The sequence below is a fragment of the Vipera ursinii genome, assembly GCF_947247035.1.
Source record: "Vipera ursinii genome assembly, chromosome: 1".
NCBI classification, from domain to species: Eukaryota; Metazoa; Chordata; class Lepidosauria; order Squamata; family Viperidae; genus Vipera; species Vipera ursinii.
In genome coordinates this window covers 300,598,154-300,611,749 of record NC_139512.1, presented here as the reverse complement: position 1 = coordinate 300,611,749, position 13,596 = coordinate 300,598,154, and the positions used below count along the sequence as shown (strand labels likewise).

The 13,596-nt window shown below is 38.5% G+C and overlaps 1 protein-coding gene and 1 long non-coding RNA gene across 3 annotated transcripts in view; one reads left to right on the top strand and one right to left on the bottom strand.

The window, feature by feature from the left end:
- RBKS (ribokinase) overlaps positions 1–2,501 on the top strand; it is a 62,711-nt gene extending 60,210 nt beyond the window's left edge. For both annotated transcript variants that reach the window (XM_083352081.1, XM_083352080.1), the window contains one exon: positions 733–2,501. In XM_083352081.1, the coding sequence (XP_083208207.1) occupies positions 733–906 (174 nt within the window). In that variant the 3' untranslated portion in view covers positions 907–2,501. The remainder of the gene's footprint in view (positions 1–732) is intronic.
- Positions 2,502–2,793: 292 nt separating this feature from the next.
- On the bottom strand, positions 2,794–8,412 carry LOC310632274. Its single transcript, XR_014490819.1, has 5 exons — positions 8,355–8,412; positions 6,807–6,852; positions 5,794–5,815; positions 4,971–5,077; positions 2,794–3,022 (listed from the first exon to the last, which is right to left on the bottom strand). It is a non-coding gene; the product is annotated as an uncharacterized lncRNA (long non-coding RNA).
- Positions 8,413–13,596: the final 5,184 nt, after the last annotated feature.

Sequence of the window (13,596 nt, the reverse complement as noted above, 5' to 3'; positions counted from 1 at the left end):
ACCATGAATCAGACCTGAACTTTTCAAGAAAATGGAAGTATAAATTCTCTGAAAAGGAAACATAATTCTGAGTGTTGCTGATATTTTGGGGAAATGTAAAATTCTAATAGCCATAGATGGATGAGGCTTGTATTAACTGTAGAAGTCTGTGGCTCAACTGTGCATGCAAAGGAATATCCCAGTCTTGTTTGGGTAAGTAAAATACTTCCTAAAAACAGGCTACAATAACTTCATTACATTTAACATTTCCTATGTGCGCCTTTCTTTTCCAACTTTTGAGACGCAAATAGCTTCTGCACACAATATACAAACTGCCCTTCCCCCCACCCCCATATGAGAGGCAGAAGTGGGTTTCACTTGAATAAGATGTAAAACACTTCTTCTAAATCATTTTCAAGCCATAAACAACCCAATAAATACTTTTCTAGGTATTGTTTTGCCAATGAAGGAAGTAATTTCCAAAACATAGAATGAAAGCCTTTCTAAATTAGGGATGGAGAAGCATCCTCCGCCCTTGTATGGCTGCATCAATTGGGAACCACAGATAGCAAAAGTTGAGTCATCTTTAAACAAGTCTTATCGGTTATGTCCATTTCATCCACATTCATCTATGCATTTAAGACTGAGAATTCAATGCATACATTTTCATGAGTAATTTTTAAAGTACATTGTTTACAGTATTTTCTATTTACCACTTGCAGTATTTCATTTTCCCCCTTTTACTTTCTCTAGGGAGCTGGTGACAGTTTTGTTGGAGCACTAGCATTCTACCTGGCTCACTACCCCAATCTACCACTACATGAAATGCTGAGGAGAAGTAACTTCATAGCATCCATTAGCACTGAAACAACTGGGACACAGACTTCCTTCCCTTACAGAAAGGATCTGCCACAAAACCTATTTTAAGCTGGGTAAAACATTGGATATTTCTCTGCTCAAACTTTTAAACACGGATGCCAAAATGAAAATTGTATAAATTGCATGTTTTTGCTTAGCCTTATCCTGAATGAGGTGTACATGGCGTCACACACTGCAATTCCAGTTTAGGATACAGCATTTCAGCTGATACAGTAAGATTATTTCCAGGTCTTGGTCACTTAAGCAAGGACCCTTTTATTAATGTATGTTTTAAAATTTTAATCCTACTCCGAGAATAAATTTTTTACACAATTTGGAAAGTCTTTGTTTGCACTGAGAAACAGGATGATCAAAGCGGAAAGAACTGTTTAATATTTATACTGAGGCAAAGCATACACGAAAAGGTAAGCTTCACTTTTGTGGTAATCCAGTTGCCATGACTCTCAACTTCCAGACATAATTGTAGAAGTTGTTAATTTTAAAAAAAAACTATGGAATTTGAAAAATCTTTGTCATGATCCCTCTACTTTCCTGAATATATGTGCCAAAAGGCATTAATTTATGTTTGTTTAAAATGCTTCTATACTGCTTCACTCGCTCTAAGCAGTTCACAGCATATATGCAATAATACACTACAAACATAATTACTTTACAACATTCAAACTGATACAGCCGGCAATCACAATAGGATTAATCTTCATCTGTTCCCACAATCGCAAGTAAAACCACTGCATACCCCTCAATTCCAAGTACTCTTTGGAAAAGCCAAATTTTATAAACTCCCTAAATATCAAGAACAAGGTGAATGTGTTAATTCTGGTTGGAGTCCATTCCACAGGAAAGCAGTTCCTGCAGAAAATGCATGTAAGTGCCCCCCTACACCTCATTCTGCAGGCATATTTTGGATGTGTAGATTCTATTTGATGAATATCTATGGAGATTCTCAAGTCATCCAGGTCACGGTTGTCCCAAAGGTGCTTTTTCAGGAGGCAACTAGAGTTTTTCTTTGAAGGCCTTTCACTTCTCGTCCAAGAAGCTTCTTCAGTTCTGACTGTATGGTGCTCTGACAGGATCCCCCACCATCCAACCAGAGCTGAAGAAGCTTCTTGGTTGAGAAGCGAAACGTCTTCAAAGAAAAAAACTCCAGTTGCCTCCTGAAAAAGCACTTTTGGGATATTTGAATAGAATTTAAATATTCTGTTAGACACCTGGGTTCTCCTAAGCTTTGTGATACTTCAAAAGGAATGACCAGCATCTTGAAATGCATGGGATGAGGGATTTGACAGAACTCTCCTGAAGCACTTTTTATATTTGAGATGAAACCATATGAATTTTTAAAAACTTTTTGTTTTGCTAATTGTTTCAGTTTGTGCTATGGATGTTTATGGGATATGGTCTTTTTTGAGGGGGGGTAAAACAAAGTATCTTTGCAGCGGTACAGAAATCTAATAAAAGTATAACACCACCAGTCAACTGTAACTGCTAAATAAAATTCATTTTAATTAATTATATTTACAATTTTTAATTTATTTTTAGTTTTTAATTTTAATTTATTGCACAGATGATTTTAATTTTATTTTTATCTTAATTTCTGTACTTATTATATGTTTTGTTGTTAGCCGCCCTGAGTCCTTCAGGAGATAGGGCGGGATATAAATCCCATTAATTAATTAATTAATTAATTAATAAGTCCATCTGCCTGCCCGTATGTCTGAGACCGCCAACCAAACTAGGCAAATTATTCCACTGTTCAGTTTTGTAGCTACATGGAATGAATGTTTCTCAGGAGAATATAAGCTTCTCTAAATCTGTTTCTCCCAGATGTGTTTGAACTATCGTGTCTACAATTTGCTGGAATCTATAAAATTTCAGTGCAAAAGACTGAAGAAGCCTCTTGTAGGTGGTTTCGTCTCGTGTTGAAATGAAACATACACAAAGGATTCAGAATTTTAATTCACAAGTGTGAAAACAAAATAATTGATAAATATCAGTAATTTTCCATGATGTTTTTATTTACAATTGGCTTTGACTATCTCAGTTCATTTTCTTTTCAGCATTGCCAACTTCGTATTTCCTCGTATACATCTTCACAAATCTTCTTAGCCAAGCACCAGTTACACAGAACAGATCTTTTTTTGCTCTTTGAAAAGGACTTTCTGTTTGACTATGAAAAGACAAAAAGAAAATCCCTAAAATTATGCCAACTTACATATTTACATAAATACAACTAAATCAATGATTGGTTCAATTGTATGTCTTTCATCACATGAGGAAGGAAATGAATATGATGTACAACAAATATGTTATAGGCCACCTAGAGGCTATATCATTTAGGGTGCATTACAAATACTACAAAATAAATAAAGAAAACTTTACTTATTTTACTTAAAGCGTTATGGTTTGAAACCTAAATGGTAAGGAACAAATAGAAAGAATATCAATGTATATGAAATTCTTTATAGGTTTCAATGGTTTAACACCAAAATTTAAAAATATTGAGATCATTAACTGTACATTTTCCCTGAATAATTTTTCTTACAGTTCCAATCTAATTTATATCAGTGATATAACTTCTAAAATAATTCTTCATCTAAAGCAAAGTATATACAGTTCCTTCTAGTTTACATCAGATATTGTTTCTTGCTTGGATCATTTGATCAACTAGATCAAGAGTTCTGGGAAGGACTCTACAATTTATTTAGGAACTGATCAGTATCATCTGCTGCTCATTTTAAACAGATCTAAATTAGATTGCAGCTTTACTGAAGTATAATCACAATGTTTAGGAATAAATCTCTGCTGAGAAAATATGGTCCTTAAATTAGAAATGGGACATAAACTTCCCTCAGGGATGTAGGCACACAGTACAAATATTTGTAGAGAAAGCAAGCAGGGATTCAAATAGCTGTAATGCAGGGGTGTCAAACTCAATTTCATAGAGGGCCGCATCAGCATTGCGGTTGCCCTCAGGGGGCCAGGTGGGTATGGCCTGGGTGGGCATGGCTAAAGTACGTATGGCCTACTGGGTGGGCGTGGCCAGTTCTACATCGTTGTCATCAAGGGTGCCTATGGGGGCCTGGGCGGGAGTGGGACAGATCTGAGGGTCTCTGGCAGGAGGAGGGTCTCTGGGCCAGGGCCAAGGCAGTGGGGGCTGTTCCCTCACTGTTTCCAGGTTGGCTTCGCGGGCCGCATGAAACCACTTTGCGGGCCGGATCCGGCCCCCGGACCTTGTGTTTGACATGTCTGCTGTAATGGGTTGTAAGAGTAATCTTGAGGAACAGGAGGAAGAACTGCAACCAAGATATTGGAAAGGCTAAAGAAATTTGAATCCTAGACAAAATTGTAATTTGAGAAAGCATCTCAGGCTTGACCCTTCCTAGTTCTCTTGTAGATAAAGAGGGAGGATAGGAAGCACATGCAGACTTGCAAGATTCTTACAATAAAATTCTATTAGCATTCAGTTTTGCTTTCTTATTCTAGCTTGAAGGGCTGAAACAGCATATCAATATAAGCTCTAAGATTGTTTCTGTAGGCATTTGTACTGGATTTGCTGAATCACACACCTTACGGAGGGGATGCTACTTAGAGAACCACCTCTTTTAAGAAATCTTGAGTACAACAGACGGTACTGGGGAAACCTCCTCACATGTGTAGAATACAAGATAGCTACAAAGACGATGTAGGCCATCGTGTTGCTGCAATTACATTGTACAACCCAAATAACCACAAGCTCTGATGCTAACATTCAGTTTCAAGTAATTATGGCAGAATACTTTATAACTTTCGCTCCAATTGAGAAAACCCTTCTTAAAACTCTGTGTCTCAGTATCTTTGCAAAATTATTTGTATCTTAGAAGATTACTGCCAGCACCTGACCAGAATCGACCTTTACCTTTTTCAACCTTTACCTTTTAGCTCAACCTTGACCAGTGCTTCTATTTAACAACAAATGCATTACATTAACAGGCCTCAATTTTATCTATTACTGTAGTATGTACCAAAGTCTGATATTTTTTCATACTGTTTGGGAGATTTTTAAGATTTCAATACCTTGAATATTCCTACTCAGACCATTTGGATACTATGTTATAAAACACTCTTCAATTTCTTACCAATGCGATCATATCTTAGCATTACCAGCTTGTCTTCAAGTCGGAGTCTTTTTACATTAAAAGCACAACCTGTTCCTGCTTCACTGACCATTCTCACAAGTATATACCTAGAATAATAACATCAAGAACACCTTTTTATTTTATTTTTGTCTTTGTGGTGCATGCATGATTGCCTATTAACATATTTAATTTAGAATTTCTCTATTTTCCATAATATTTTTAGATTAAGATTTTTTTAAATAAGACAATTACTTGCAATGAGAAGTCCCAAAAGCAAGCCTTTATTAGCTTTTTTTTCTGTTGTAGCCCTGTATGTCTTACCAACCCTCCACCCCACCAATACCCATAAAGAGCTACTGGGAAAACAGTGTGAGGTACATACAGTGTGAGGTACATACATCATTGGGTGCTACAAAGAGTTGTGTGGCATATAGATTTAATAAATTATTATAACCACCCATACTGGAACCAAGAAAGCAATTCTCTAAACTGAATTGGCCACATTCTATATGATACTGCATTAGCTCTTAAATATAGAAGAATTAAAATACATAACTGACATAACTAAGCATGCTGGTTTTATCTCCTAAATTTCTGCTTCTTCCACCACTACATCAATCTGAGAGATTAAAAGAAAAGCTGTGCTTAATATTTACTTAAATGAACAGCTCTTTTTCAAATAATCTCAGACTATGATTTCTTAACAATTATTTTTGATACAAATGGCAATCCATTACAGAAAGAACCCAACTGCCATTAATAGCAGCAGTTATCTGAACTGTACAGTTTTAGAGTAGAAAATACAATTAAAATGTTTACTTACTTTGATTTGGCTTTCTTGGCCACTGGCATTACAGAATAAAAAAGAAAAAATATTAAAATGTTTTAATTTTAATTCATTTACCAATATACAAATTATTTCTAACATATATTTTATTTTGTTAAACCAACTAATAACCTAACCTATGAGCAATTTACAATTAAATGAACTAACATACAATCTGAAAGCATACAATATGATAAAAATCAAATAACATAAAATTTTAAAAACCTATTAGCTAGGCAGCAGCATAGCAGTCACTCAAAAACTAAGAATGGAAATTAATTAGAAGACCTAGGAGAACAAAAATATATCTACTTGGCACTAACATGCAACCAATATGGGTGTTAGTCAAGCCTCTCAATAGAGGGGATTTCATAAAAGGGGTACCACCACAGAAAAGTCTCTTCTCCTCTGTAGAGACCCACCTCATTTCCTTTGGTGAGAAGGCTTGGTGAGAGAAGGGTCTCATTAAAAGATCTTAGAGTCCATTACATATAGAAAGTACTCACATCCAGGTAACCTAGTATTAAGCTGTTTACGACTTTAAAGATCAAAACCAATATTTTTAATTGGATCTGAAAATGAGCTGGCAGCCAGTCTAGATGGTGAAGAACTGACATGTTTGTACCAACTATCTCAGTGAGCAATCTAGCCTAGTGAGCAGTCTATTTTGAATTAACTAAAGTTTCCAGGCTGTTTTCAAAGGCATACAGCACATTGAAAATCCAGCTGTGGAAGAAAAATGAGCAGCATTTAAAAGCATTTAAATAATATTCAAAAAAACCTCATGACTCACCATATTTTTAACATACTTTTCGAATGCAAATTTAAAGATTCCAGACAAGATATAGTTTATTTACTTAGGTAGTATGCTATCTATTCTTGGTGAGTAGCAATGTCACTATATATAGTATATACATTTTTTTGTCCTTTCAAGTCAAGTATTTTGACTCCTGGATGCTATCAATAATTTCTGAACAGATTTCAAAACAGAATATTTGCAAGTCCTCTACCTGTGCCGTACACTTCAGCAGAAGGGCAATGCCTTAGGTCCCTCCTCTGAAAAAAAAGGTCATTTTATGAGACCCAGAAGGCATACTTTTTTTTGTGGTGGCACTTGCCTTCTGAAACAATCTTCCCCAACTTACAGCTGGCTCAAACCTTGCAAGCCTTTAGAAAGGCAGTGAAGACTTGGCTTTTTCCTCAGACATTTGGATGAGGAATGAGTAGGATTCCCATCTAGTGACTTGCAATAAATGTAAGTCCATGATTATTAATAGTTATCTGTTTTCTGTTATCATTACCATTATCACATTTTGCTTTTAGCACTGTTTTTTGTACGCTGCCTAGTAACAGTTCTTAACATTCCAAGGTCCTGTATACTTAACTAAAGCTGCTGGCAGCTGTAGCTCTGTAACATCATGACAGCTACCACTTCTCCCTCCCTATGTAACTTTGCTCAACAGTCAATTTCTCATCTTTTTAAGAATATAATTTGTGTATCATTAAACCATAGTTCATTAGCTTTTCAGATCATAAAATTAAATCAGAGGCATTGCTTTCAATGGGAAAATGCAGCACCTCTGTGCTATTCATAGCTTTTCAGATCATAAAATTAAAATCAGAGGCATCGCTTTTAATGGGAAAATGCAGCACCTCTGTGCTATTCATATGGAGGAAATTTGCCCTGAGTCTTCGGAGAAGGGCGGGATATAAATGGAATTAAAATAAAAATAAAAAATAAATGTTGCAGTTATATCAACAACGTCTTTTCCCAAGACTGTGTGTGGTGCAGTTGCACAGGGCAGCCCTTTGATGCTAGGGAAAGCCGTAGCTATGTCAAACCGATGCAAACGGATTCTGTAGAAGTCGCCCACATTTTCCAAAAGCATCCTTTCCCTCCCTGAAATCCCTGTTACGTTCATTGGCTTTTCTCCACTTTTTCAGCCTTCTCCCTACTTCAGGGGTAAACCTTAACAATTCTAATCTCAGGAATGCAGCATAAAGCAACCTCCGTTTGGCCTACATTCTGTGCAGAAAGGACGACTAACGTCTATAAAAATCTCTACTCGATTCCCAAATGATGGGATAGGTTAGTGCAGGGGGTAGGCAACCTCGGCTCTTTTATGACTCAATGGACTTCAACTCCCAGAATTCCTGAGTCAGCTACGCTGACTCAGGAATTCTGGGAGTTGAAGTCCATGAGTCATAAAAGAGCCGAGGTTGCCTACTTCCTGGGTTAGCGTGTAACCACAATGTAGGACCGCAATCACTAAGCGGCCGACCCTTCAGGAACCAGGCAGACAGAAAGCTTAGAAACGGGACCTTCGCCCTGCAGCCACCCCCGCCAGCGCTAAGGGGAGCGTGGACCCGTTGCTGCTTCCCCGTCAGCCTTAACGAGAAGCGTCTTAAGAGGCTTACTCCAAGACGTAACCCTCGGGTTCCTGAGCCGTGTCGCAGGGGAACCGGGCAATGGTTTCGTACCAAGGGAGGCTCGGTACCGTTTGCACCCGCACCACACGAAACTTCCCCCCCCCAAAGGGGACTCCCAGTCAACTCACAATTGACCACCGTCAGGAACATGGCAAACGGAACCGTCTAAAAAAAACTTCAAATAACCTCGACCAGCGAGCCATAAACACTTCCAAGTACTTCCGGGGCGAGAGTTCTTTGACTTCCGCTTCGCTAAAACCCCGCCCACTGGAATCTGAAAGACTGGGCTTTGTTGTAGAGAGCTCCTCCTCTTTCTCCGTGAATCGGCCGACTCCTCCCTCTCTGGTTGCTCTGACAACAGCTGATCTCGCCGGTTTTTCGGAGCCTGAATTGAGCCTTGAGCCAGCGGGATTCTTGTTGACTTCCTGTGCTCCATCTTGGTTGCTAGGTTCCAATACGAGGCTTCTGGAATAAAACACTAGGCAGAATAGACCAGCTCTTGGTTTGCATGATAAGGACCTGATAAGGAATGCAAATTCTTTTTCAATTTTTTTTTCCCTTCGCTGTCATCGGACCATGGTACACGTTTACCCATCCATGCATATGTAATAAATGTGTATGCTTTATCCAGATTAGCGATTACCCAGTTTTCGAGTTTTCTGCCACATAGCTCAATTTTAATTTTAATTTTAACTGGGGTTTTATTTGTTCAGGGATGGATATAATTTTTTTAAATTGTTTTTAACTTTTGTATTTTTTGTTTTAATCACCCTGTAAACCGCCCTGAGTCCTTCGGGAAAGGGCGGTATATAAATAAAATAAAATAAATTTGTTAGGCAAACCTTACCATTCAGTTCTATTTATATTCTATTTATATTGTCCCACAGGTGTTGAGCTGAACTGAAGAAGCTTCCTGGATGACAAGCGAAACGTTTTCAAAGAAAAACCAAAGTCCAGTTGCCTTTTGAAAAAACACTTTTGGGACAACCGTGACCTGGACGATTGAGAATCTCCATAGACATTCTATTTATATCCAAGTGACTTCTAAGTATTATAAGAGAGGAATCTATTCATTATTGAATTCTTCTTTGTGGTCCATTAGGGTCAATGCTATGCATTGCAGGTCCTTTCTATTTCACTATTGCTTTAGTCTGCTTCATCCTTTTTTACATTTTTGTAAACAGTACCTGTTGAAGAGGTCCCTAGATATTTCCAAAGAACAAACAAATAATATTAATTAGACTGTTGCACCATTTAGAGCTGTAACCTAGCAAATTTCTCAGGCATGAATGGGAGACAGGGAAGCATGTAGTTGAGATACAGAAAGGCACATCTGCATAGCAATTCATAATGTGTCAACAGGATTGAAAGCTGGGAAAATACTTGTTTAAATATGATGAGGTTACCAAATTTGGTAATGAACATTTGCAAGGAAACCACAAAGGTCAGAGAGTACCAAGGACTCCACAGTTGTTCAAATAAGAAAATTCTTATATCTTTACTTTGATAGTGGAAAAACAACTATTATAACAAATAGTATTCTTCTATTTGGTCTGTAAATCTGAAGACAAGAACTTCAGAAACACAAATGGGAGCTTTTACACTATTAAATAAGTTAATTACCTAGATGAAAAATGGAGTTAGAACAAGGGGTTGAAAATCAATAGTCCAAGAGCATATCTACATTTTAATACCAGATTAAAACCAAAGACTATTGAATCCATGTTTTCTTTATAAGTGTAACAGATGCGTTGCTGCTGACATGCTTCCAGGTAGAGTCATTTCTTTCCCACCATTGTTGTTAGTTGCGAAGTCGTGTCCGACCCATCACGACCCCATGGACAACGTTCCTCCAGGCCTTCCTGTCCTCTACCATCTTCTGGAGTCCATTTAGGCTCATCCCTACTGCTTCAGTGACTCCATCCAGCCACCTCATTCTCTGTTGTCCCCTTCTTCTATTGCCCTCAACCTTTCCCAGCACTAGGCTCTTCTCCAGTGAGTCCTTCCTTCTCATTAGGTGGCCAAAGTATTTGAGTTTTAGCTTCAGGATCTGGCCTTCTAAAGAGCAGCCAGGGTTGATTCCTCTAGGACTGACCAGCTTGATCGCCTTGCAGTCCAAGGGACTCGCAGGAGTCTTCTGCAGCACCATAGTTCAAAGGCCTCAATTTTTTGGTGCTCAGCCTTTCTTATGGTCCAACTTTCACTGCCATACATTGCAACTGGGAAGACCATAGCCTTGATTATATGCACTTTAGTTGGCAGAGTGATGTCTCTGCTTTTTAGAGTACTGTCTAGGTTTGCCATGGCTTTCCTCCCCAGGAGCAAGCGTCTTTTAATTTTTTGGCTGCAGTCCCCATCTGCGGTGATCTTGGAGCCCAGGAAAATAAAATCTGTCACTAGCTCCATTTCTTCCCCATCTATTTGCCAGGAATTGAGAGGGCTGGAAGCCATGATCTTAGTTTTCTTAATATTAAATTTCAACCCAACTTTTGCACTCTCCTTCTTCACCCGCAACAAGAGGCTCTTTAGTTCCTCTTCACTTTCTGCCATTTTCATCTGCATATCTTAGGTTGTTGATATTTCTCCCGGCAATCTTAATTCCAACTTTTGATTCATCTAGCCCTGCCTTTCTCATGATGTGCTCTGCATATAAGTTAAACAGGCAGGGTGACAGTATACTGCCTTGCCAAACTCCTATCCCAATTTTGAACCAATCAGTGGTTCTGTGTCCAGTTCTCACTGTTGCTTCTTGACCCACATATAGGTTTCTCAAGAGACAAATAAGATGGTCTGGTACTCCCATCTCTTTAAGAACTTGCCATAGTTTGTTGTGATCCACACAATCAAAGGCTTTAGCATAGTCAATGAAGCAGAAGTAGATGTTTTTCTGGAATTCCCTAGCTTTCTCCATGATCCAGTGTATGTTGGCAATTTGATCTCCAGTTCCTCTGCCTCTTCGAAATCCTGCCTGTACTTCTGTTAGTTCTCGATCCACATACTGCTGGAGTCTAGCTTGTAGGATTTTAAGCATAACTTTACTAGCATGTGAAATGAGTGCAATGGTGTGATAGCTAGAACATTCTTTGGCACTGCCTTTCTTTGGAATTGGAATGTAAACTGACCTTTTCCAATCCTGTGGCCACTGTTGAGTTTTCCAAATTTGCTGGCAAATTGAGTGTAGCACTTTCACTGCATCGTCTTTTAAGATTTTGAATAGCTCAGTTGGAATACTGTCACCTCCACTAGCTTTGTTGTTGCTCAGCTTTCCTAAGGCCCACTTCACTTCACTTCACATTCTAGGATGTCTGGCTCAAGGTCAGTGTCCCCCTCATCGTGGTTATCAGGGACATTAAGCTTGTTCTTGTATAAGAACGAGCTGAGTATTTTTCCCACCTCTTCTTAATCTCTTCTGCCTTTGTTAGGTCCCTGCCATTTTGGTCCTTTATCATGCCCATTTTTGCATTAAATGTTCCCTTCATCTCTCCAATTTTCTTGAAAAGATCTCTGGTCCTCCCTATTCTATTGTTTTCTTCTATTTCTATTTACTGATCATTTAAGAAGGCATTTGTCATGGTTCCGATTAATTTATTTATTATTGGGATTTATATGCCACCCTATCTCCCGAAGGACTCAGGGCGGCTAACAACAATAACATACAATAATACAGAAGTTAAAAGAAAAATTAAATTAATGGCCCTGTAGAATAAATTAAAATTAAAATTAAAATAAGTTAAAAATTAAAGTTAAAAATTAAAAACATAATTAAAATCCCTGTCAGTCCAGTTCAAACAACATTCAGGCATTGTTTTATCTAAAAAGTCTATAATAATGAAACGAAGCATTGGCACTCATGGATGGATGCCAGAATCTGAATTCTCCTCCCCTTGACCTCCACATCATACAGAATTTCCCTCCCTTATTTACATATCATGAATCACATTTACCAACTAATTCAACACATGAAGTTTCACTTCCCTTCTGAAGCGGCTCCCTTATCTTGTCAAAACATCCAGGTTGCATTTCTCCTATATTTTAGTGATTCAAAACCCAACAGTTAAAGCAAAAGGCTGCCTCTTATATTGTCAGTGCAAAAACATATCAATGTTTGCAGCATTGACATCATTCTTAACTCTTCTAGCTATTCTCTAGAATTCTGCATTCAATTGGGTGCGTCTTTCTTTTTCTCCCTTGCCTTTCGCTTCCCTCCTTTCCTCAGCTATTTGCAAAGCTTCCTCTGACAGCCACTTTGCTTTCTCGCATTTCTTTTTCTTTGGGATGGTTTTAGTTGCTACCTCTTATACAATGTTGCGAACCTCCATCTATCAGATCTAATTCCTTAAATCTATTTGTCACCCCTACTGTATATTCATCAGGGATATGACTTAGTTCATACCTGAGTGGCCTAGTGCTTTTCCCTACTTTCTTCAGTTTAAGCCTAAACTTTGCAACGAGAAGCTCATGGTCTGAGCCACAGTCATCTCCTGGTCTTCTTTTCACTGACTGTATAGAGCTTCTCCATCTTTGGCTGCAGAGCACATAGTCAATCTGATTTCTGTGTTGACTGTCTGGTGATGTCCATGTGTAGAGCTGTCTCTTGGGTTGTTGGGAAAGAGTATTTGCTATGACCATCGTATTCTCTTGACAAAATTGTATCAGCCTGTGCCCTGCTTCATTTTGTACTCCAAGGCCAAACTTGCCTGTTATTCCGGTTATCTTTTGGCTTCCTACTTTAGCATTCCAATCCCCCATGATGAAAAGGACATCATTTTTTGGTGTTAGTTCTATAAGGTGCTGTAGGACTTCATAGAACCAGTCAATTTCATCCTCTTCAGCACTGGTGGTTGGGGCATAGACTTGGACTACTGTGATATTGAATGGTTTGCCTTGGATTCGAACTGAGATCATTCTGTCATTTTGGGGATTGTATCCCAGTATTGCTTTTCCTACTCTTTTATTGACTATGAAGGCTACTACTACTACTACTAATAATAAACCTTTATTGTCAAAGTACAACATGTGTACATTGAAATTAGCTGAGCCTCCCCCCGTGCTCTCTCCCCCCAACACACAGTGACAACAAACCCTCCATCCCACCACACCATGTGAACCAACTACACCACACACCGGCCTCCATTTCTTCTGAGGGATTCTTGCCCACAGTAGCATACCTGATGATCATCTGAATTAAATTCACCCATTCCTGTCCATTTTAGTTCGCTGATTCCTAAGATGTCGATGTTCAGTCTTGTCATCTCTTGTTTGACCACGTCCAGTTTGCCTTGATTCATGGATCTTACATTCCAGGTTCCTATGGAGAAAAAAATCTTTACAGCATCGGACTTTCCTTTCACCACCAGATACATCCACGGC